This window comes from Larus michahellis, chromosome 1 (assembly GCF_964199755.1).
Source record: "Larus michahellis chromosome 1, bLarMic1.1, whole genome shotgun sequence".
Lineage (NCBI taxonomy): Eukaryota > Metazoa > Chordata > Aves > Charadriiformes > Laridae > Larus > Larus michahellis.
The window spans coordinates 83,291,273-83,314,996 of record NC_133896.1 but is presented as its reverse complement, the minus strand read 5'-3'; the positions used below and the strand labels follow the sequence as shown (position 1 = coordinate 83,314,996).

The window sequence follows — 23,724 nt, the reverse complement described above, 5'->3', positions numbered from 1 at the left end:
CCCCACACCTGTGCTGCGCTGAGTTTGGGGGATTTTTTTTTTTTTGTTTAATCACTGTTGCAAAACAAGTCGCTGGAAATAACAATGGTACAGAACGTGAGAATAACAGCAGTTTTTCGAATGAGTCTTTAGCTGCTGATGTTGCATTCTGTAGGGTAAATCTGTGTTGGTTTTTTGTTTGAAAGTCAGCCAGCCACACAGAAGGTACGGTTCACTTTTTAATCTGTGGCCCCAAAGTCCTTCTGAAGAGCCGTTGTGCTGTGCTTGTGGAACGCAGCAGACTGCAGCACGTGCTTGGTGTCTCTTTCCACTGAAGATCTCTACACCTTTTCAACTCTCACTTAGATACATCTGCTACCTTCCCGGCGTCTCTGCCTGTCCATAATTAAGTGAGGTGTTTCCCAGCAGTGGCCATAGATGGAGGGGTGTAAGTCTGTTGGTGTTACCATATTGCTCACGAGCATTTTGTTCCACAGCTGCAGTCATGTGCATGCTAAAGCCGCGATACTTTACACCAAAAACTCATGTGCAAGCATATCTGTTGGTTGCTCATCACAAGTTGCTAGACATTAACCACAGCCACGGGGGCACCAGGCCCTACTGCCAGGTATGACTAGACCTACTGCAGGTATGAGACGACGTACCTGGGAAACTGCGGCTGCCTTTAATTATGTGTTTCATAGCAAAGGTGAGCTAAAGGCTCTACATTTCAAAAGCCATGTTGGACATGTTTCTCTCTCTCATCGCTAATAAGGACTTTAATTCCCGTCTGTGCATTTTTTGTTAGAGTAGCACATTGGATTTTAACGTTAGGTGGGGGTTTGGTTTGGTTTTTCTATCTCCAAACACAGCTAACGCTACATGGCTAGCATAACAGTACATAAAATTATAGTAAAACTCTGGGAACTTAGAATCTCCCCCTGACTGGCCCCGAAAGGGCCTTGAAGTCCCTTCTGCTATAAATTATTGCGTAGTTCTATGAAATGAGGTAAGAATTCAGCTTCTTATTGTGGAAAGCACAACACAGTAGAGTTAACTTCAGCAACAATTGAAAAGACCCTGCCTGAAACTGAATTATGGTGGGTAACATGGAAGTTTACTTAAGCAACCCTGCCTGTAAGCACAGAGAAGTAGATTTTACACCTTTACAAGACAGCAGGATGTAAGTATGACAGTGCCTCAGCTGCTTTGCCCTGCAATCTGAGAATGAAAGACTAGAGATTCACAGTTTAGAAAGGGGAATAACTTTTGAGCTTTCTGAATATTGGCTTCCACATCCAAAGTGTTTGATACTTTATTCAAAGAAAAAGTTGGTTCAGTTACCAGTTGAATTCTCCAACCTGTCATGTAGGTAGGACTCAGATGTCCCATACAAGAGATGGGACAGGACTGGAGGCAGGTACATCTTTGACAGAGCTCCAACAGAGGCTGAAGACCCAGAGAATCTCAGGAGGAGAGGCTGGTGAAGACCCTTAAGGCCTGTTAGAGGATGCAGGGCCCTGACAATACCCAAGAGGAGGTACGAAATTTGCAAACAGGAGGAAAACATTAGTATTACATCTCTACTTCCATTGTTCCCTATGTAATTTTTTTAACTTCCCTGTTTACACATTACTTGATTTGCTCACTGTTGCAACACAAGTCACTGGAAATATCTCAACAATGGTATAAACGTTTGCCTTGCAATTGGTCACTCTGAATTGAAAGACACGTTAGATACAGATATAAAGGAGTTATTACCTTTATTAGACTTAGGTGTTTTTAAAAGCTGAGACAAACGATATGTGTCTGATTTCTTAAAAATCAGTTCATGATATTTGTTCCTTTTTTTCAGATATATGAATCTCATAAAGGCACTAAGTCAGACTGCTCTTAGCATTTTTGTAGTCTAGATCCAGAAATGGCATGTATCCATGACACTTGACGGCCTAAGTGAAGTATTTACTGACTGCACCCACAGGCATTAATTTCACCAGCCTTTAGCTTTAGTACCTCATCATCATCAGTACTTAAAGGGGGCTTACAAGAAAGATGGGGACAAACTTTTTAGCAGGGCCTGTTGTGATAGGACAAGGGGTAATGGTTTTCAAGTAAAAGAGGGTAGATTTAGACTAAATAGAAGGAAGAAAATTTTTACAATGAGGGTGGTGAAACACTGGAACAGGTTTGCCCAGAGAGGTGATAGATGCCCCATTCCAGGAAACATTCAAGGTCAGGCTGGATGGGGCTCTGAGCAACCTGACCTAGTTGAAGGTGTCCCTGCTCATTGCTTGGCAGGGACTGGGAGAGGGGTGGACTAGATGGCCTGTAAAGGTCCCTTCCAACTCAGACCATTCTATGATTCCATGATTCTATGATCATCCCTTCCAGGCAGTAACTATCGTTCCACATTAAAGAATTTGCAATGTAAAGGGACAAAATATAGGCGGAAAGGCAGGCTATCATCTTAATTTTCTTGCACTGCAATGTTGTCTTACAGTCCAAGCCCATTCCCTATTTAAGAGCTTTCTTTCAGATCCCAAGGTTCAGCATCAGAAGAAGATGGGAGCCATCATCTTATTAACCACAAGTGTTAAGAATCACTTTGTGCCTGGTCTGGTATCTGTATACGTAGTAGCTGGGCAGGTCAGCTCTGAATAAGTATAAAACACTGTCTAAAAAATGCATTTTTCCCAGCCCTCAAGTGGCTTCTGTAAGTCATAATTAGGCTGTAAGAAAAAAAAACAAAAACAACAACCTTCAGAAAACACTAAAATACTGAAACCTAACTAAAAGGTGCCTCAGCTCAGCAGCCGCTGCCTGAGGGGTATATACAGCAGCAATGGGCTCCAACACAGCCTTCAGCCCCCACAGATGGCATCTTTCCTGCATATCACACGGTTCACGTGCACAGTGCTCATCCTCAGATGAGTACCTCTTCTTGCCTGCCCTTTCCTAGAGGCAGCTGCTGCCAGCATCTCTCCGTGGGAAGGCTCAATGCCCCCAAATCCACACGTGCTGACTTGCAGTCCTGCAGCGTGACCTTCACGCTGGCACCTGGCAACTTCTGAGTTCACTGTTTGCATCAGACAAAGTCTTAGGGGAGCACAGAGCAGCGAAATGCACATTTCTGTGCGTCTCATAAAATTATTTACATCATATGCTGTTTTATCAGTAAATGGGTCTTCTGACAAAAAGCTCTGCCAGTTTTCTGACAATTTGTCTCAGAGCACCAACAAAGTTGCATTCTTCTTACAGATCCACTTCTTTAAAGTCTGGCAGTTATCTGCTTGGATCATGTGTTTTCTTCTGTAAACAGCGCAGTTCTTGTCAGTCTCAATTCTTTTTACAGCTATCCTGCTGAGAGAGCAAAAGGAATACAATGAGTTGTCAGCTTTAAATTCAGTACTGGGTAAAAATATTGATAATATCCTGCGTGAGGGGTTTGGGTGATGCCCAGTTCCTCAGTTCCTCAACAGCCATGCCTGGGTGGGATGGGCACCCACAGCAGAGACTGCTGGCTGCTGAGGGGCGGGTGCTCAGGAATGTTAGCGTAAGAAGGATGAGAAAACCACCGCATGCAGCCACGATGCTGAGCTGTAACGGCAAGAGGGAGGGGAAGGACCCTCAGGCTGCACAGATCCCAGCACCCATGCGATGTGACAGGCGTCACATTCAACGGAGGCGGTCAACACGTGGTCTGTAAAGTGAAAGAGTTTGTTGACAGTGATTTCAGTGGGAGAAGTGTGTATTAATACATACATGAACTGTGACTGTGGTTGGTCTTCCAGACAGAAAACAAATCTGTTTCCAAAAGTGCCCGGCAAGAGCCAGTTAACCTGGAACTGGCTGAGAAATAGACCCTGAATAGGTACCTGAGGCTGCAGGACTAGATCTCTGCTTTGGGAAATTATCTTGGATTCAGAGTTGTATTTCCATGCAGAGTACCATTGCTGTTGCCGAAGACACCCTCCACCCACAAATCATCACCTGTTTTCTTTTACTCCAGGATCTTCAGCTGAACTCCATTCTTTCTTAATGTCTTGAGTCTTCAAACCAATCCAGATATATTTGGTATCTTTCTCTTTACTGTCTATAAATTCCTGTGGAACAAGTAGAAGCATGTTACCCACTAGCAGAGCTTTTCTGCTATGCTCAGGTCACTTTTCATGTAGTCTCTCACATGGAGAGCAAGGGCAGGGATCCAGCCGTGGCAAAGGAGCCCATTGCAACAGCCCATATGCATGCGACCAGCACAGAGTTTCATTTCAAGCTGGTGCTCGGGCTGACTGGCTTCCTGTCAGCTGTCAAAAAAAAACCGTCATTGATTCTCCTCACCCTAATGTGCCAGGTGGCAAAGCCTGGTCTTTAAGGTAAAAGACCTTTTCCTCAGGGGGAGGTCTCAGAGGGAGGACCTCCCTCTCAGAAGAGCCATTCGGTGGTACCTTGCTATTCATTTTCCCAAAGGAAAATGGGAAGGGGGGGTTGGCTGTTTGAATTTCCATTTTGCAGTTGAATCAGACCTCTCTTCCCAGAGTCAAGTAGTGGAAAAGGGTGAGAAGTCCCCAGCATTTCCTCCTCCCAGTCAAAACTACTCTGGCTTCCACACTTGCATCTCGTGCGCTTCTCCTCTTCAGCTCTACTCTGTTGACGCTCTCAAAACAAGCTCCTGTCCCTGGCGAGTCAGTTGCTCTGCGCCTGATGGGTCTCTTGCTTGCCTGCATGTATGCCTGACATCTGGGCCGTGTTCACTTGGTGAAATATTTGACTAAGGCGCACTGTAGCACAGTTTTAAGGCTGCTGCAAGACTTACCATCTCAATTTCATCTTCAATTTCAAGAAGCTGGGATTTCTTGGCCAGACAGTTTCTCTGGCTGTCATCCCAGGTCGCAGCCTCCTCAGAGAAGTAGTAACATCTCCCTCTGTGTAACTGCCACCCAGGAGGACACAGCTCGCATGTTGTTCCTGTGGGTATAGAGAGGGAACTGTTAGCTTGTACCGTGACTTGTTCCAGTTGCCATGTGCCTGTTCCAGTTATGTGCCTGCCTGACTGGTCGAAAAGAAGCCAGTCCCCACTCCCAAGCATGTGTTTGCTGCGTGTGGGGAGAGGTTTGAAGGCTCCAATGCCCCTCCTCTCCTCAGCTTCCCACTGCTTTGCCATGGTGCTATGCACTCCCACTGCACATCATCGGCTCTCCACCTCCCTGTGCACCTGCCTGGTTGAGAGCGCCGGCAGGACCCAAAGTGCCGCAAAGACACTTTTCATCCTCCCCCATGCAGCCCTTGTGAGGAGACACCGTGCCATATGCCATGTGACGTGATGTGGACTGTGTGGGTTTGACACATGATGTGATCAGAAAGCACAGGCATTTAGGTGAAGTCCAAACTATGTCCATGGAGCTGGAGAAGGAACTGTGTTAGGGGAACACTGCTATTCCCAGGTCTACTTCCCATTTCACGCAGAGCATCTGGGAGGAATGTCCCCCACATTTTCTGTCTTGGCTTCCTCTAATGTTTCAAAGTAACATCATTAAAAATCAGTCCTTAGAAAAGCATTAGTATTTGCCAACAAATAATAGGTCCACAATAAAAAGACCAGGAAGGTGTTCCTTTGCCTGATCCTCGCAAAAGGATAGGAAAGCTAAATTTCCTCCCATTCCTAGCAAAAAATTATTGTCTGGAAAGTGTTCTCCAGGACAAGGGGAGGATCTACGACAGCAGCTCCTGGCAGGAAGTAATATAAAGAAAGTACCGGAAACTATTTATACCAAAAGATGAGCAAAACTATTGTAATTGAAATGTAAGTTTAGATCCTGTCATCATTTCTGTGTGGGAATACCATGCTCCCCGGGTAGTGCCAGTGAGTTCCCATAAACTGCAGAGTGTCATAGAAAAGGGAACAGAGACAACAAAAGTATGCACGCAACACCTCCTCTATTCTCTGGAAGGACTAACCGTCCTTACCCTGTCCATCTTCACACAGTTCCTCCATGAGCCATTTCAGGAGCACTCCTGAGACAGTCTTCTCTGAAGGACTGTGATTGCCGGTGCTGTTTAGACCATACTGAGACAAACTTTCTGATTTTCCTGCTCTGTCCTTCAAAACTTGAACACAAATACACACACACACACACACAAAAAAAAAAAAAAAAAAAAAATTATGGTTAACAACAAACAGGGTCTTTGCATTCAGTATTACACTGCGAATGTGAGGATATGTGTGTGTGTGTGTGTGTACATTGCAGGGGTATGCACACTCAGTGATGAGCATACTCAGTGAGTATAACTGTCTGGCAAAGGGTGTAGCTGCTGAATAATATTGACAGTACAGGGAAAGAAAATAAGTTTGTAATTTTTGATAGATATATAAAGAATGCACAATATTTTTGTGAGATTTTTAGGGGGGGTTGGGAGACAAATGTTTTTTTCTGAAGTTTTTCAAGATTGTTTCCCCTTAGGAAATTAATATCTTCTCTGGAAATGTTCTTGTATAACTGGAGCATGCTGTGGATTATGATATTACTAGTACCAGGGAAGTCTGATTCAATAAAATGATGGGAAGTATGATTTTTATTTGTTCAAACCTACAAAGTAATTAAGTGAAACGGTCTCAAAGTAGCATCATGGATGCAACTTTTAACTTGTAAGTCAGGAAGGTCAAATGTTTGGATTGTCGTAATGGTTTGAAATCTGCTTCTACAGCCTTTCAGCATCACTGACAACAGGGTAGACTGCAGCAGCTCCCCTTCGTGTGTGCTATGTATGTTAAATGACAGGTAGTAAGTGTTCCCTTTGGAATGCTACCTTTATTTTCCTGTACTTGTGTATAACTTGACACCTTTGATGTAACACTAAGGGAATTTTTCTTTTGGCATCACTCTGCTTGTGAGGTTCAACCGCGTCTGCAACGAAGAGATGAAGAGGATGGTAGGATCTACTCACATGGCTTGGCTAGTGCGGCTATGACACCCAGCAGGACGAACACAAGGACTCCCAGGACCAGCACCACGTAGAACCAGGCTGAGCGCCCGTGTCGGCAGCCTGGAGGGAGGCAGGAGGAAGAGCGGCTTAAGGCCTTTGCACTATTAAAATTAACACTGCCTTTACGTATGCCAGTTTCTTCCGTGGAAACAACAGAGAAATCACCTGCCTAAAATCAGTCTGCTGTTTGAAGTATGCGGGGACACTTTACTTATTAAAAATTTGCATCCATTTTGCATACATGAAAGTGAAATCTAAAGATGATTCTGTGAGATGATAGTGCAAGTGATTTTCGGTCAATCATTCCATTAAGAATTCTCTCTTTCTCCTTTGAGTTAATTTTTTAAAGTGTTGCCTCCTCCCACCCACCCCCTGCAAGATCCTGCAGAGCAGTTCAGGGAAAGTATCAGTCTGTGGTGTGGTGTGGTGTGTTCCTCCTCTCTGGTCACACTCTCCTGCGCTAACGTACGTGTCAGGCGGCCAAAAGCTACCTTACCTGAAATGCACAGAAAAGGCAAAAAAAAAATCCCTTACTGACACCACAGCACAGCGAAGTATATCTGACCAAGCATCTCTCCAGCCATTTGGCATTCATCAGCTCGTGAGAGTGAAACACTCAGGAAGCGGCAGGTCCCGAGGAAATTTGGGGTCAGGGTGCCATTTCCACAAGCCACAGAGTTGCACTTTCGTAATTGCTGTTTCCCTGGCCTTGCCTGTGTGAGGTGAGCAACTGCCACATTCACCGGCTGCCTGAGAAGAATTTTGTGATGTTCCCTTTCAGCTCACAGAGTTCTGTGGGCCTGACTTCGTCTGGCACGTGTCCTTCCGTACAGAGAAGGTGGCAATCATCAGTGCACTAACTGCACATAGAGACCTGGGTATTATGCTACTTCCGAAGCCAAATGTGTCCCTGTGACTGCTCCTGCAGAGACACTCACAGGAGGGTTCCTAAAAAAATGTGGAGTTTTACCTTCCTTTGCTAAATTTTCAATGTAGGGCACAAAGGCGTTTTTAAAAAATTGTTTTTAAAATCTCTTTCAGTACTATTTTTGCAAGGAAAGTGCATGATCTGAGAACCCAACGAAAAAAAACGTATGAAATGATAAATCAGTTCTTTATTAAGAGATAACAGGTTTTACTGTTGGGTAACAGGAACGACTAAATCTATAATTAGTAACCAACAACCAAACAAAATAGCACACTACCCGAAGCGGAAGTCTCTGATCTGCTGCTCCCTTCAGGTTTTGGCTTCACGCGCAGCTCAGCGTATGTGATCGTGTTTCCTGTAATGAGTAGGGAAATGCTGACATTTGTGGTTGTGCAAGCCATTAAGTGGAGAAACAATAAAGAATTACATAGAAGAGCAAGTCTGTATAAAAAGGGGCATGCGTTCCCAGAGCTGCTAGTTCAGCTTTTTTTTTTTTTTCTTTCTCGAAGAAACAACAGGCAAGATGATGACTTATCATTTCCTGCTGCTGTCAGGAAGTAACTAAAAGCCTCCTCCATAATCTTTGCCTGAGCTACTTGGGTCCTGTGTGGCTGGACCAGGAGGCAGACAGACAGACAGACCGAAGGATGGGTAAGACCTGGGTATTATCCCTAGCAAACATCCCATTTGTTGCTAAGCCATCTCAGGAGGTATCATAGGGGCTTCAGGGGCACCAGAGCCATGACCACTTCACGGGAGCAGGGAGACCCCAAAAGGAAAACTGCCACTCAGAGAAATGCTTCTGCAGCAAGGTGATTCTCGGGGGCATTCCTGACTTGTGAATGTTTATGCCAGGATATTACATGATGCCTGTAACAGCAGAAGAACGGACCTGGTGGTTGAAGACATCCCTTTCCAGATGCACGTTGCCAAAACAAACCAAAAAAGACATTAAAATAGCATAGTGTGAGCTAGATGCACATGGATTCTTTCTGAACATATTTTCAATTTTGTTTTAGCTGGGTCTTTCGTAGAGCTACTGGCTAGTTTTATGGAAGAAATTTGGACCTTTGGTAGGCTAATCTGCTTTCCATAAATTGTGAGATTTTAACAGTCCGAATCAAGAATAAGCGTCTGTGCTACAGCCTTAGTTTGTGATCACTGGGGCTTTTAAAAAGAAGTAAGCAATTTGTGCTGTATAAAACTTCACTAATCAGGGAAAAATTGGCAGAAGAAGAGAGTCTCATCAGGCTAAAATGAGGTAGCATTTGATAGGAGAATTGTTGATGTGTGGAGAGCTTTTACAGTAAGAAAGATATCGAGGACCTGATTGGCAAATAGGATTTATTTATACAGGTAAGATGTTCTGTGCTTTAGAGAACCTGACCTAACACACCCTGCTGTTTGCTTTGTTACAAGTTATTAGTTCAATGAACTACAGAAAAATCTGTAAATTATATTTAACTGTATAGATAAGTAACTGTTCTCAAAAAGAAATGCTCATAAAAGTTTTTCTTCTTAGAATGTAAATATTTTTCAGAAAAGACCCATCAGGACTTTTAAACTTTTAAATGGACTACCCTTATAAATGGAGACACTTCTTCTAAAATACATACTTTAGAAAACCAGATATTATTACTAAATATTTTGTATCTCAAATAAAGGTCCATTCCTTTAAAGAATAGGTCTCAGGCTGTATGAATAAAAAATATTATCGCGCAAATTTAGGATGTAAAAAAAGGATTACTTCTATTACAGTGTGCGTTGGCGCATGATCATTTAAATGTGAAGTCCTCAGAAGTGAGCAAGTGGTTTTAAAATATCACGTAACCTTTATTTTGCCAGATGCTTACACACCCTTACCTAGTTTAGCCACAAGAAGCCCTGGTACTAGGTGGAGATCTCTCTCACTTACTAAAACTGAAATTTCACTTCATTTCTATATGCAAATTTCAAGTGCAGAAAGACATGTCTATTTACTGGAAGCTTCTACTTGGTGAATGTGCAGATAAGGAGTGCTTCTGACAGGTCATTCACTCCAAAGAGTCAGGCTTTGCAGCCACTGGGCTCTCGGAATCAACTGGACGTCAGTTTGAGTGTGAGCCCATGGTGGACCCTCATAGTCTCAGCTCATGCAAGCCACCAGTGGGGCTGCGTTGGGAGACCCCCTGGCCTGCAGAGCAGGGGAAGTTCCTGTGCTGCTCCACTTGCTGCTGCTGTGGCCACTCCTGGAACACTGTCTCCAGATGTGGGCAACCCCGTTCAGGGAGTATGGGGAGAAGCTGGAGAGGGTCCAGCAGAAGGTGGACCTGGTCAGGATCTGGAGGGGCCGAAGAGGCTAAGGAGGGGAACATGAAGCTAAGGGGAGAACTAATAGCAGCCTACAACTACTTGTAGGCTACTTTGACAATGGAGTTGAACTCTTCTTGGTTTGTTTTTCTGCTAGAGGAAAGGTCTTGTATGTAATGATTTAGGAACCATAATCAGGCGACTCTCAAATTATTATTGATTAAACTAGAAAGCAAAAACTGAGTCTTTCATCAGAAAATGGATTTCCAGGCTATATTTATCCTTGCTTGTATTTTTTGGAACGCTTTCCTACTTTTGAACATCTGTTTTGAAGCACATGCACCGTAATAGCACCTGGTAGCCCACCAAAGCATGTGCACAGACAGTACCACCTACTAACCCCTCCCCAACAAGCTCTGCTAGAGGATCCAAGAATCACCTCTTCCTTGTAACCCAGAGCACCTGACTGGCAGCTGAAGTCTAACTGATTGTGTAACAACCTGGCATTGACTTTCCCGTTGAAACAGGATCACAACAAATCCATTTCAATCACTTTTCTGGATGCAGCCTCCTAAACTTACAGATGCAGACATTTTTTATTGTGATGTTGTGTTAAACACTATTTAACTCAGTTTGTCCAGTCTATCAAGTTTATCCCGGTAGTTTTCAATGAGTGAGCTTTCCTCACCATCAGACTGCAAATTTATACATTTTTTGCAACTCTGCCACCCATGATTTTTATATCTTTTTCTTTATCCTCATAAAATACATTGAGTAGACTTTGAGATAAGAACAGTATTTGAGAGAACTCCAAGAAACTCTACATAATTTGACCAAACCAAATCCCTTTCTCGCAGATAAGAAAAATCTAAAAAAAAAAAAAAAAAAAAGAGGTGGGCACTGGATCTGTAAAGGGACTTTCATTCTCAAATCCAAATTTTACATATTTAAAACACCTACTCAATTACTAGAGAACCTTGGCAGAAGTTCAGCTCCCTGCATGTTTATCTTTCACATGCACCAGGTCTTGATGGCAGCTATCCTTTAGCAGGGCAAATTAGCTATGCCCCCCACTCACATTTCTAAGTATCTACTCCAGTAAATTGCATCTAATGGTCTGAAGCTTGCACAAAATGCAGCCAGGAGGAGGTGGACATGTTCCACTTCCCCATAGCCTAGTGATTTGAAGTCTTGCCTAAAGGGTGAGAGTCTGCCACTTGGAGCATTTATCTGCCACATTTGCAGTGGTGATTAAACCCAGCTCACTCGCCTCCGTGGTGAGAGTTTTAACCATGCGGTGCTTTCCCTCATGCCCGTCTTGAAACTACTTCTTTTTCAGACATTCCTGGCCGAGAACAAGACCAGCATAAAGTCTGGCAAAGGGAGGGATGCGGGCATTAGCCATCCTTCAGCAGACATTTCAATGTGTCACAGAGTCAGACAGTGCCAAAGGCAGAGCTTGTGATGCTCGCCACAGAGCATCCCATCACCTTGGAGCTGAGACCCTCACTTTGAGAATCAGCTTAGAATTCCTGCTCCAAATGGGAGGAAGCATTGAAACCTCTTCGTGCAGAGTGGGACATGCTGTTAAGTGTGTTTGGCATGTGGAAGCTGTCCTGTCCAAAGCAGCTTTGGGCCCAGTCCACGTAGTAGAGAGCTCCTTCTAGCTTGCAGGGATGGATCTAACTCCCAGAAACGGCAGACTGAGCAGCACCTCGTGTCATTGCTCTATCCTTTCACTACTTTGGGCAGTTCCCAGCTCACCGTGCTAGGATCCCTGACTCTCCTCCATTATCTGTAGAGAAATGCAGGGCATCTCAGCAAGGGTCCACTATGCAGCGGAGAACTTTAATGCTAATCATTGCTATACTTGCACTGAGCTTAACTCTGTTTCGTGAACATTGCTCAACATGTCCGTCACATTTCAGGATTTTTCCCTGAATTTCCTACCAAGTTTTTTAAAAATTACAGAACTAATTCCGTTGAAAAAATGACATTTTCTCCCATTCTTCCTATGGTAAAAGTGACTCTCTCCTTTTTGAAGATTTTTTTGTAATGCAAGACGACTCACCAATGGGATGCGTGTGTGTGAATTTTGGTCAGAACCTTAAAACTTCAAAGAAGGAACAAGCAACTGAAATTGTTCATATGAATTTGTAAAGCATGACAATACAGCTCAAGTTCTTGTCTATTTTAATAGCAATAAAACCCATGTTAGTATATGTTAATGATGAAGACAGAGAAATAATTGTCATCAGGGAGACATTTCTAGCATGTTCTATGTTGATATGAGGTCCAATATTGCTTAATACTATTTGGTGTTTTTTCAGTTTGTGTCAAAGTAAGTAGAAAAGTAATCGATAATAAAATCTGAAAAGAACAGAAAGGTTAGCAAAGCAATAAATAAAGACAGCCATATTGACAGCCCTGTAAGTCCAAGCTTAAACAAAATGTGTTTGAGTATAACCAGATACAAGGGTGGAGGAGGGTGATACTGGGAGTTAAAAACAGTGAAGGAAAGATTATTTAAGAGATTTTTGTCTCTGTGTAACTGAGACAGCGTAACTGAGGCTTGTAGTAATACTGGCGCCCATATTTTTTAAAGGAGATGGAAACACTGGGGAATGAACAGAAAAACATCCACAAAAATATTTAGAGTTCTTTGGAAAGTTATAAGTGAGAGATTTAAAGGCAAAAGGACACTGAGAAATTACTTCATTATTGTGGCCAGCAACTTCATGTGAGAAAATATTGAATGCTAAAATCTATTTGACAAAGGTTTCACAAGAACCATCTAGATGTTAATGAGAACTTTCATTGGAAATTAAAGCCTGGCCTATTCAAATTCAAGGTTTTTCTTTAGACAGCATGATCAAGACACATTTTTGGATGTCTTCAAATGACGATTTTATGTCTGTCTCCCTTTGCAAATAAATTATATCACCTCAGAAACTGGCTAAAATTCTAGGCAAACCCTTTGAGCTTTGTGTTGTACAGGTTACAGTAGTACAAACAACCTCCAGGGATGCATGAACATACAGTCTAAGGTAGTATTTTCTGTTAGACAGATACTAAAGAGAAGTCATTTTTATTTTGTAGATACAGTTCTTGTAAAAATATTGAGAAATATTTTTTTCCATTATTTAACTAGATGCAGTCAGAGCACCATCATCAGTATTAATCTACATTGTAAGTAGAACATCTTCTAAAAATGCTCATTACACAAGTGTTTTTTCCTTAAGTAATTAAATGCATTAATTACTAATGAACCTGAAAGCATGAAAATATCATCTTACTCTGACCACAAGCATTTCCTATTTGCTCATAGTGAGAAGATGTCATTCATATTAGCTGTGATCCTGAATTTTGACAAAATGCTTTCATGAATGAATTACATTTTTTCCAAGTAGTGGAAATTTTATTTCTTAAAAACAATTGGTTTAAATTATCTGCCTACCCTGAATATTGACTTAATCCTTTGTATTTTGCTACAAATATAGGAAGTGATCACAGGTTGATAATGTAGTTCTGGGAAAATCACTACTGGAAAACTAAAAAGGAAGAGCAGGAGGGTTTTAGGAGTCCTTCAGTACTTCCTCCAGTGACAGTGACTGCACTTTTGACTGCCACTGCTTTTCTGATTTACTCATTAATTTACTACTCCTTTTCCAGGAAGACATCATAAAATGCATTGATCTGATTTTTGGACTAGGTAGTAATTTGGTGGAGCATATTCTAACAGGGTTTTGATCACGTTCTTCGTATTAAAAAAAAAAAAAATTATGCTTATTGTTCAAAAATAAGCTATTTTTATTTCTCATTCTGTTACTTAAAACAAGGGGCCAGAACTGAGACACTACTGCATAGTGATACTGACTTAGGAGTAGCTTTGCTGATTTGTACCTCATTAGCATCTCTTCCACCATCTGCAACTTTTCACCCTTCCCATGACTTCTGCATCCAGCATTTTATAGCATTCTCCTAGTATAATCCAGTGACAATCTTAAAAATGAAAGAGAGAGAGAGAGAGCACACGAGAGAAAACAGCGTACACTCAAGAGATGATTAGATGTTTTACCTGGAACTGATGTCCGAGAAGGAACGTTTGGTCTTTCCCTTGGTAGCATTGCCACGTCTGCATATGTGATATCACCGGCCATTGATGAGCAAGTCCCTCTGAGTTATGGAAAGAGCTGGTTTAATACAGTGGGTTGCATCCTGTATTAGCTTTGCCTGCCTCCAGAACTATACATATGCCGTGCTATGGCTCTGAGGAAGGCTGAGAAACAGATTAAAGGAAGGAAGTTACTTCTTTCAATACAGCTTCAAAGCCTATTTTCAGCCATCATTCTGTCTCTTCTTGTGTGATCTCTTGCCCTTCAGAATACAGGAGAAAATAAAGATTTAAAAACAATCTTTTTATTTATACCAAAAAAAAAAAAATTGGCCAAAGCAGAGCAAAGTTTCTAAGGAATACCCAAAAACGGACTTAAGCCCTGTACAAGTCCTGTATAGGGTACCCTGTACCCTATGCAAAAGCTTTGCTGGTTCTCGTGAGAATCATGAGAATAGCTAAAGCAGCATGATCTGTGTTGTGGATGTATTATGCTCGTGTGCATGATCTTACACAGCCTATTCACCTAAAAGGAAGATGAACAAGATATATATCAGTATAAGATGTCTTGGGGCTAATGTAACTGCAACCACAGTTAGAGCTATAAAAACATAACCTACCGCATCCAACAAGTACTATAATGGTTTAACAATTGAATTTAGATTACGTAAATGATGCATTAAATTGAACTCAAAATAAAATTAAAAGTAATATGATCAATTCCTTTTAAAAGAATGTTTCAATACTTTACTGTAACAGTAGTTACGAGGACCAGAGCTGCTGCTCCTAAGTTGCTTGACCCAGCAACCCCACAGGCATAAAGCCTGAGTTGCCTTTAACTCCTTGTTGATGACCCATGTGTTTGCTGCAGGATATTTTGATGACAGTGGTTTTGGAAAAAAAAAAAATTACAAAAAAAAGCAACACCACCACCACCCCCAAAAAAACCCCCAAAGCCCTGCAGAGTTGAATTGAAACTTAAAGCCCTTCTAAAACCCAAAAATACATTCCAGAACACACAGATACAAAGTCCTGTGCATGCACAGTCCTCAAATTTCCTGTTAAGAGCTAGGCTGTTGGTTTTGTGCTTTATTCCCACTTAGAAAATTCCTTTAGAGTTTGACACAAATAGGCTCTACAAACCTACACGGCTCAGCTGAAAATAGTGTTTCTATTCTGTGATATAGCTTATTCACCTTTTCTGTTACATTCAGTGGGGCTTACAACACTCTAGATTAAAATGAAACAAGTTTGTTTTTGTGATCTTGTATTACTGATCTTTTCCCTTCCTACTTTAAACACCGGTAACAGTGTTAAGTGGAGAAACAAAAAGGTTTAGGGAAAAAAATGAACCCTTGATAGTCATGGAACAGATTACTCAGAAGTGCCGCTCAGGTACAGTCTATATGCAACATATCTAAATCATTGTTGCGCTATCATCAGCCACAAAGTGATCAGTATGCAGATGTGGATACTGTTAACTGGATACTGATAAGGTTTGTTTCATGGAAACCTACGTACCAGCCATATGACTGGTGCTAAGGTGAGACAAAACTTTTGTCCTCTGATTGAATCAGTTTCCATTGCTTCCTCCTGTACTTCTAACCATCCTTTACAGTAGGATATTTAGGTCTGAAATGGAAATAATAAAAAACCAAAACAAAACAAAAAAGAAAAAACAAAAAAACCCACCCAAAACCAACCCCAAACCAAAACCCACTTTCCTTATTTGGTTTTCTTTTTTAAACGTTAGTCCATAAAGGAGAGCAAAAAGGCCAAAAGGGTTGCTTGAACTCTCAGTCTCTTTTTCCATCACTGCATATACACTGAAGCAGTCTTTTCTCACATCACACCCTCCTAAATGATTCAAAACCATCAAGATGTAATCATGTATAGTCAGTGTAAGCAAGGGCCTTTTTGAGCTAGTGGAAAAAAACCCAGTGTTCCTATTTTAAAGGAACATGTCTCTCCCCTCTTCTGAAAAACACATTTTCAGACACAAGAACAATCTCAGTAAGTGTGCAGTGCAGGCCAGGCAATTACATCCTTTGTGACCTAGCAGATTCTCTCTTGCCTGAAGAAAATGGCAAATGCACACAGTTATTTTCCAGAGCAAACTTAAAAAATAGCCATAAGCAGTTCTCATTTTGGATTTGAAGTTTATGTGCTGTGCTCACGGTTAGGACAGATAATGAAAAGGAAGGTGAATTTTAATTTCTAGAAGGAATAGGTGAGTAGAAGCCTTTGCAAGGCATTTTTCTTGAATTCCTTCTATCCTACTGGGAAACCATGACTTTTTCTTACTTTTAAAACAGATATTGCACTGTTATAGAATTTGCATTTGATAAATATTTTCTTTAGTGTTAACAATTTTAACTCTGTAAGTATTTTCATTACTTTCTTTGTTTTCATTTTAAATTCTGGCTTTATTTATGAATACCCAGATGTGGGTCACCAAGTCTGACCCACTGATCTATCAGTGCCAACAGCACTTTCAGAAGACAAAATCCAGGCTGTTATAGGAAAATGCTATCATAGAACCAAGAAATATTTGTTAGCAAAATGTCCCACGGCTCATGAAGACAGTGGAAAGCCCCATCTTTCCTGCCGGTGTGTCTGGGGATGGCAGTTCCACTTAGATCAAGGAGTCAGGTTTCCAGGGCTAAGCAGCAATCCCAGCCTGCACATCGCAGGATCATGGAGTCATCTGGGGAGGAAAGGACTTCTGGAGGCCTCTAGTCTCACCCCTGCTCTAAGCAGGGCTGATTCCACAGCTAAATCAGGTCACTCACGGCTTTGTCCAGGGAGGTTTTAGAAATCTCCATGGACAGCGGTCCCACGGCCTCCCTGGCCACCTGTTGCAGCGCTGCGCCACTCTCATGAAGGAAGAAATTTTTTCCTTCTGCCTGGTCACAGTCTCTGGGCTGTACCCATGACTTGTACCCATTGCGTTGCTTCCTGTCTTCTGGCTTCTCCGTAACCCTCTTCTTGTATGTTATCTAACAGAATACTGCAGGCAAGCCAACAGGCTAACGTTGAATTTTATAAAGCAAGCCTCTTTCACTATGTGCCATGTGTCTTAAAATAAATTGTTGGTATTTCTTGTAAATTCCGCTAAACAGAGATCTTCTGGTTTGTTTAGACAGTGTCACAGCTGTACTTTTATCACATGAATATCTCCAGAACCTGAACATTGTGCCTTTTGTGACAACGTGCTGCTGTCCACTGGTGTATTTTGCAGAATAAATGCTTCAGAAGCAGAGCCTGCTTCAGCCTAGTCATTCCCCTACTATCATCTTTTCACACTCAGATGTCACAGTCTTTTTTGGTTTGATAATCCTGGGGGAAAAAGTCACCCAAATAGCAAAATGCATCTTCACAAGCTGTAATCTGGGTTGAGCATCCATGTGGTTTAACTTCTCCCGGAACCCACCATCACCTCATGTCTTTTGGATTCACCAGGTAGAGCCTTACCTCAACCCTCTTCTTTCCTCCTAGCCACCTGATTAATACGTTTAACTTAGAGTACATGAATGCTGGTGAGGCCAGGAAAACAGCAGGACTTGCTGTGTACGTCAGCCACGTAACAGGGAGGGCAGGAGTGATTTTTTTAGCCTTGAGTTTTCATACTGTTTGCCAGAGCACGGAGATATCTGTCAGTTCCGACTTTCTTGCAGCATCTGCGAGGAAAGATGGTGGGGTTGTTTTCTAGGATTCCTCTGCGCATCATTTAGGGTTTGGCAATCTGGAGCTTCAGTGGCTCTGTTGAGGTAGGCAAATGAATGCGAGCTCACATTTTTCCCCATCTTGACACGTGCTCCTGATTGCAGGTAGACTCTCCACTTCTAACTGTCATGCCTGAGTGGCGTCGCTTAGTAATGTTGTGGTGTTAGCACAGTTACCAGTTCCAGCCATGCACAGAGTAAATGTGATAACAACTGCAGACGACATCCCTTCTGTGGGTGTGACAGTGTGTGCTTCATTGCGTGCGAAGGTAAAAGTAGACTGAAAACAGCGACGTGGGCTGCAAAGCAGAATTCAGCACCTTCTGCCACAGGCTGCCCAGCCCAGGGCTCCATCTGTCCTGTGGTGCACATTTTGAAGAACTTGAACTGCTGCTCTGAAAACAAAATGGACTTTTCCACTTCCTGAAGGCTGAGCTGCAACACAGAGACTTCCGAGCTAAACTGAGTGAATCCCATGAGTACATCTCCAGTTTGGGTTTTGATTCTAAACCCTGTGTCACAGCAGAGCCTGTATGTACAATGAGGTGGAAGAGTGGTGCCCAGAAGAGGTGATCAGAGCTAGGGCTACAACCAAAGACACTTCCTGCCATAAATGAAAGTCTGTGCATTGTTATCCCACACTGCAGCAAAAAAGATGTCATCTAAACAGAGCAAACCCATGAATTTACCAAGAAAAAGGAAAAAAAAAAAAACAACCAACCAACCAACCAACCAACCAAAACACCAAACCAAAAAAAATTGCTCAGTGCACTAGCTGTGCCTGCAGATTGCAAGCTAAATATTTCCATGCCGGCAGCTTCATGATCAGCAAGGTGGGACTTGGAGTAGGTGAGATGCAAACAAGGTCAGAAGCCTGTTAGTTGGGTTTCTTCCCTATGAAGGGGTTTTGGGGCACGTCAACTCTTTCTGAACTTCAGGTTAATTCCCAAAGATATTGCTCTGCAGATCATTTATTCTGAGTGCCATGTATTCCCTTGGATGCGTTTTTCAATGCTGAGCAGTGGTGGACTGAATATGTGGGCAGGAGAACGTGCTCAGTCTCAGCAACAGTTTGGTGATGGCATGTCAGGAAGGAGCTAGTGAACATCCCTTCCAGCACACTGACATGTTGCCTTCTTTCCTTTCCTGCACTTTTGTGTACTGAGTTAGTTTTCCTTCAAAGGATCAAAGCAGTGAGCCTGCTGGGACCACTTCCATAGGTAGCATGTTCTTGGTGATGTTATAAGGCATGTTCTGGTCTTCTGGAACCCTGTATCTGTGACTTGGAGAATGACTGGTGGGGAAAAAGTGGTGTATCTCTCTGCAGACCATATGTCTACGCAACAGCATCTAGTGTTTTGGACAACAGAGGATGTTCTCTGCAAGGTGAGACATAGCAGAGGTGCTGGTACAGTTGCAGATCACCCTGACATCACCACAGCACTGTGGCTGAGTGAACACATCCTGGTTTGATGCAACTACACGGTAACACAGAGTGCTGGATACCTGCTTAGAACACAGTGCAGCACTGCGTCCACCATGTGGACTTACAGGTTGAAGTCTATTTGTTTAGGTCTTCCATGATGTGCTGTATTCTGCCATACAGACATAGCCTTCCTTCCTTCAGGTCTAGTTCTTACCCTCATGTATGATAAAGTGTTGTCTTTTGGGTAGTATTTTAACTTGTGAGTCTGAGACCACTTAGCAAAGAAGGGCATGTCACTATTTCCAGGACTCAATTGGAAGGGCAAAAGTAAAAGGACTTGCCCAGGAATACTCAGCAGGCCAGAGGCTGGAAGACTGCTCAGCACTCTGGTCCCTCAGCACAGCACTCCTTTCAGTAGCCAGGCTAATGATTGATGCATCATATTTTTGTAGGTTGTTGTTTCACAAACTGTAAGACTTACATCCAGATACATCAGTTTCCTTCTTCCCATGTATTCCAAAGCTCCTTCTGTAAATGCACTCACACGTAGAGTTAGACATTCCTTGGCCACTGATGTACTTAGTTACTGTCATGGAGCTTTTTGGCAATAATTTTCTTTCTGCTTATGAAATTGGAAGAAAAGGCGTTGTAAAAGCCTGAGCATCTATAAATTGTGTGGATTGAATGGACAAAAGGTGGCTAGATCACAGACAGCTTATAATTATTCCAGAAGGTATTGGAATTAATATCCATTGAGCAGCTTTACAAACATTTTAGATTTGCCACTGAGCTACATTTAAGTTAATATTCCTAATATTTGCAGATAATAGGGACACGTGTATCTATAAGCAGTAATAACGTTGTTGAATGTGTGCAGTTCTGGGCTCCCCAGTTCAAGAAGGACAGGGAACTGCTGGAAAGGGTACAGCAAAAGGCTACAATGACAATTAGAGGACTGGAACATCTCTCTTATGAGGAAAGGCTGAGGGATTTGGGTCTCTTCAGTCTGGAGAAGACTGAGGGGGGATCTTATGAACGCTTATAAATACTTAAAGGGTGGGTGTCAGGAGGATGGGGCCAGGCTCTTTTCAGTGGTGCCCAGCGACAGGACAAGAGGTAACAAGCACAAACTTGAGCATAGGAAGTTCCATCTAAACATGAGGAGGAACTTCTTTCCTTTGAGGGTGGCAGAGCACTGGCACAGGCTGCCCAGAGAGGTGGTGGAGTCTCCGTCTCTGGAGACATTCAAAACCCGCCTGGACGTGTTCCTGTGCAACCTGCTCTAGGTGACCCTGCTCTGGCAGGGGGTTTGGACTAGATGATCTCCAGAGGTCCCTTCCATCCCCTACCATTCTGGGATTCTGTGAATCATAATATATGTACTGTGTCAGTGGTATATATGCTAACCTTCTCCAAACTGCAGCAATGAGCAAGACTGCATTGGAATATCTCACCTAAGCCCAGTGATCTGAGTTAAGCCTCAGTTAGAGTAACTGTTAATGCCTCCTTCAGTTAAGTGAACGCAGCTCAGCAGTCTAGGAGGAGACTAAATTCTAACTTTGTGTCTGAGATAAGGAGCCCTCTGGAACTGCCTCTCTTTCCATCAGCTACAAAGACAGATTCAGCTTACAATATAAATTCAAAGGCAGGACAGATGAGTGTTTCCCCGCTTTGCAAGTATCTCTGGATATGCTGCAATCATTAGGGCAGAGATATGGAACTGAGATTAGATGGGATCTGACTGAGATCTCTGTTCTGCACCAGCAAACTAGGAAATGGGATATTCGTGCTTTAAAATCTCTTAGAAATAGTATAAAAGTATGTATACATACACGACACGTATATACATGTGTAACACATAGTAGTACTAAGCCTAGAACCACTATTAGAAGACAGAAAAAGCCTGTGACTAGATATATCTGAACACAGAAAATGTGCAACAGGTTCCATGCAGTAAAACATGCTGAGCAATGAATAAGCGGTGTGCCCCTATGGCAAGGAAAGCTAATGCATAAGGAAGGGCTGCACTGGCCAAAAAGAGCACAGCTATCAAGTGCTTATTTCGCTTTGTTCAACATAGTCATGAGGCCGCAGCTGAAGTACAGCGTCTCCTTTTCAGCGTGCTACTTCAAGAGACGTGTTGACAATCTCAGGCAAACTCAGTGGAGAGCCACTAAGTGGGTGGCAGAATCAGGGTCCAGACAGCCTGGAGAAGGGAATATTAAGGGGAAGGGGGTCTAGTTTGCCACCATCCACAACTTAATGGGGAGGGACGTATACAGAAGTTGGAGTCAGACTCTTCTCAGACGTGTAAAATAGGCAATGGGCACAAGCTGCAGTGCTGCGGAAGGAAAAATTTCTTCCTTCGTAGGAGTGGTGCAGCACTGGAACAAATGCCCAGAGAGGCAGTGTGATCACTGTCCTCGGCTGAAGCCCACAGGGACAAGAGAGCTGCCCCAAGTGACATCGTCTAGTTTCGAAGTTAGCCGTGCTATGAGCAGGAGGTTAGGCTAGAGACTTCCAGAGGTCCCTTCTTCCCCTATTTATTTGATGGTTTTATGATTCTGGGTTTTGTTTTTTTTTTTCCTCTGGTAGTTTAAAGGAGCACAGCCCTTACTTACTACGTGTTTTTCAGCCCAGTTTAGGGAGCAAATGAGAGTACAATGAACACTTCCTTCGTCAAAACTTCCAGTGCTCTCTAGCGTTACTTCTTTACAACTGCAAGTATGCGACATTTTTAAATTTTTCCCTAGGAGGCAGAAACACAACCATGAACGATTTTTTCTTGAACATACAATTTCAAGATTCAAAAGATAATTCTTTCAGTTATAGCTCCATAGAGCACCAGTGCTTATTCATCCTGGGACCAATTTACATGAAGCTAACGGATGTATTCTCCGCTTTCACTTGAGTGATTCTGTGGGAAGTGGACGTTTTATAGAATTTTTTATAAGGACTATCTAGGACTCCATTAAGAATCATAGAATCATAGAATGGCCTAGGTTGGAAGGGACCTTTCAGATCACCTAGTCCAACCATCAACCTAACTCTGACAAAAACCATCACTGAGCCATATCTCTAAGCACTGTGTCTACCCATCTTTTAAATACCTCCAGGGATGGTGCCTCAACCACTTCCCTGGGCAGCCTGTTCCAATGCTTGATAACCCTTTCAGTGTAAAAATTTTTCCTAATATCCCATCTAAACCTCCCCTGGTGCAACTTGAGGCCATTTCCTCTTGTCCTATCACCTGTTACTTGGGAGAAGAGACCGACCCCCACCTCTCTACAACCTCCTTTCAGGTAGTTGTAGAGAGTGATAAGGTCTCCCCTCAGCCTCCTTTTCTCGAGACTAAACAATTCCAATTCCCTCAGCCGCTCCTCAGAAGACTTATTCTCCAGACCCCTCACCAGCTTCGTTGCCCTTCTCTGGACCCACTCCAGTGCCTCAGTAAAGAAGGCCATGACTTTTATATTTCTCATAATACGCTGTATAAATAAGTAAATATATTTTTGTCTAACAGAAGGAAACAGTTTAAACCTCAGAATATAAATAGTGATCAAAATGCCTTGAAGATGAGGAATATAATACATGACCTTACTACATCGACTATGAGGTTGAAGTAGGGTTTGATATATTAAAGCTTTAAACTAATTGAAGTAGGTGCTTAATATATTAGAACTGTAAATTAGAGTAGGAGCTTAATTTAAGAGACTGGGTGCCTTAAGGCTGTAGAAAGAGCAGATGCAACAGTTGTAGTACTAAATGTTAGAACTTATCTCCTATTTTTTAAGAAAGAATGCTTTAGGTCAATATAACCTTGTAGTAGAAGCTTATCTCTCAAAACAAGGCACCCAGGGTTACTGAGGAATGCAGAGACTAGTCAAAACTAACACTTTTGATGTGCCAGCAAGAATAAAGAAGTAGAGCAGAGGCCTGCAGTTCACCCAGAAGTCACAACGATGAAGAGGAGTGAGGAAGTAAACGACCACCAGATGTCTCTGAAGACCACCGAGAGACTCTAGTGCGCATGCAGGAGTGGGCAGTAACCGGTAATAATGAGTTAATGAATAGGCAATCATTTCTTGGAAAACTAGTGAATATGCATACATAGTATGTATTTAAACTGTACATCTAAATCCATCGGCATGCACATTAGGTGGAGCAATCCCCTGTGCGCCTGGCGCTGCAATAAATACCTGCTTAATAGTCACCAAGGCTATTGAGTCAACTTTGGCATTTCACGGGATCAAGGTAGTGGCCCAGTTCTCAGTCAGAGGGA

The 23,724-nt window shown here is 42.6% G+C and overlaps 1 protein-coding gene across 1 annotated transcript; it reads right to left on the bottom strand.

Annotated features, from left to right (window-relative positions):
* Positions 1-3,203: 3,203 nt before the first annotated feature.
* On the bottom strand, positions 3,204-16,303 carry LOC141737801 (killer cell lectin-like receptor subfamily F member 1). The gene is made up of 8 exons (XM_074572775.1): positions 15,813-16,303; positions 14,256-14,554; positions 8,166-8,243; positions 6,922-7,020; positions 5,944-6,084; positions 4,793-4,944; positions 3,970-4,082; positions 3,204-3,339 (listed from the first exon to the last, which is right to left on the bottom strand). Exons 2-8 carry the CDS (start codon positions 14,335-14,337, stop codon positions 3,204-3,206), a joined length of 801 nt encoding a protein of 266 aa, XP_074428876.1. The 5' UTR covers positions 14,338-14,554; positions 15,813-16,303.
* Between the last annotated feature and the right edge of the window lie 7,421 nt (positions 16,304-23,724).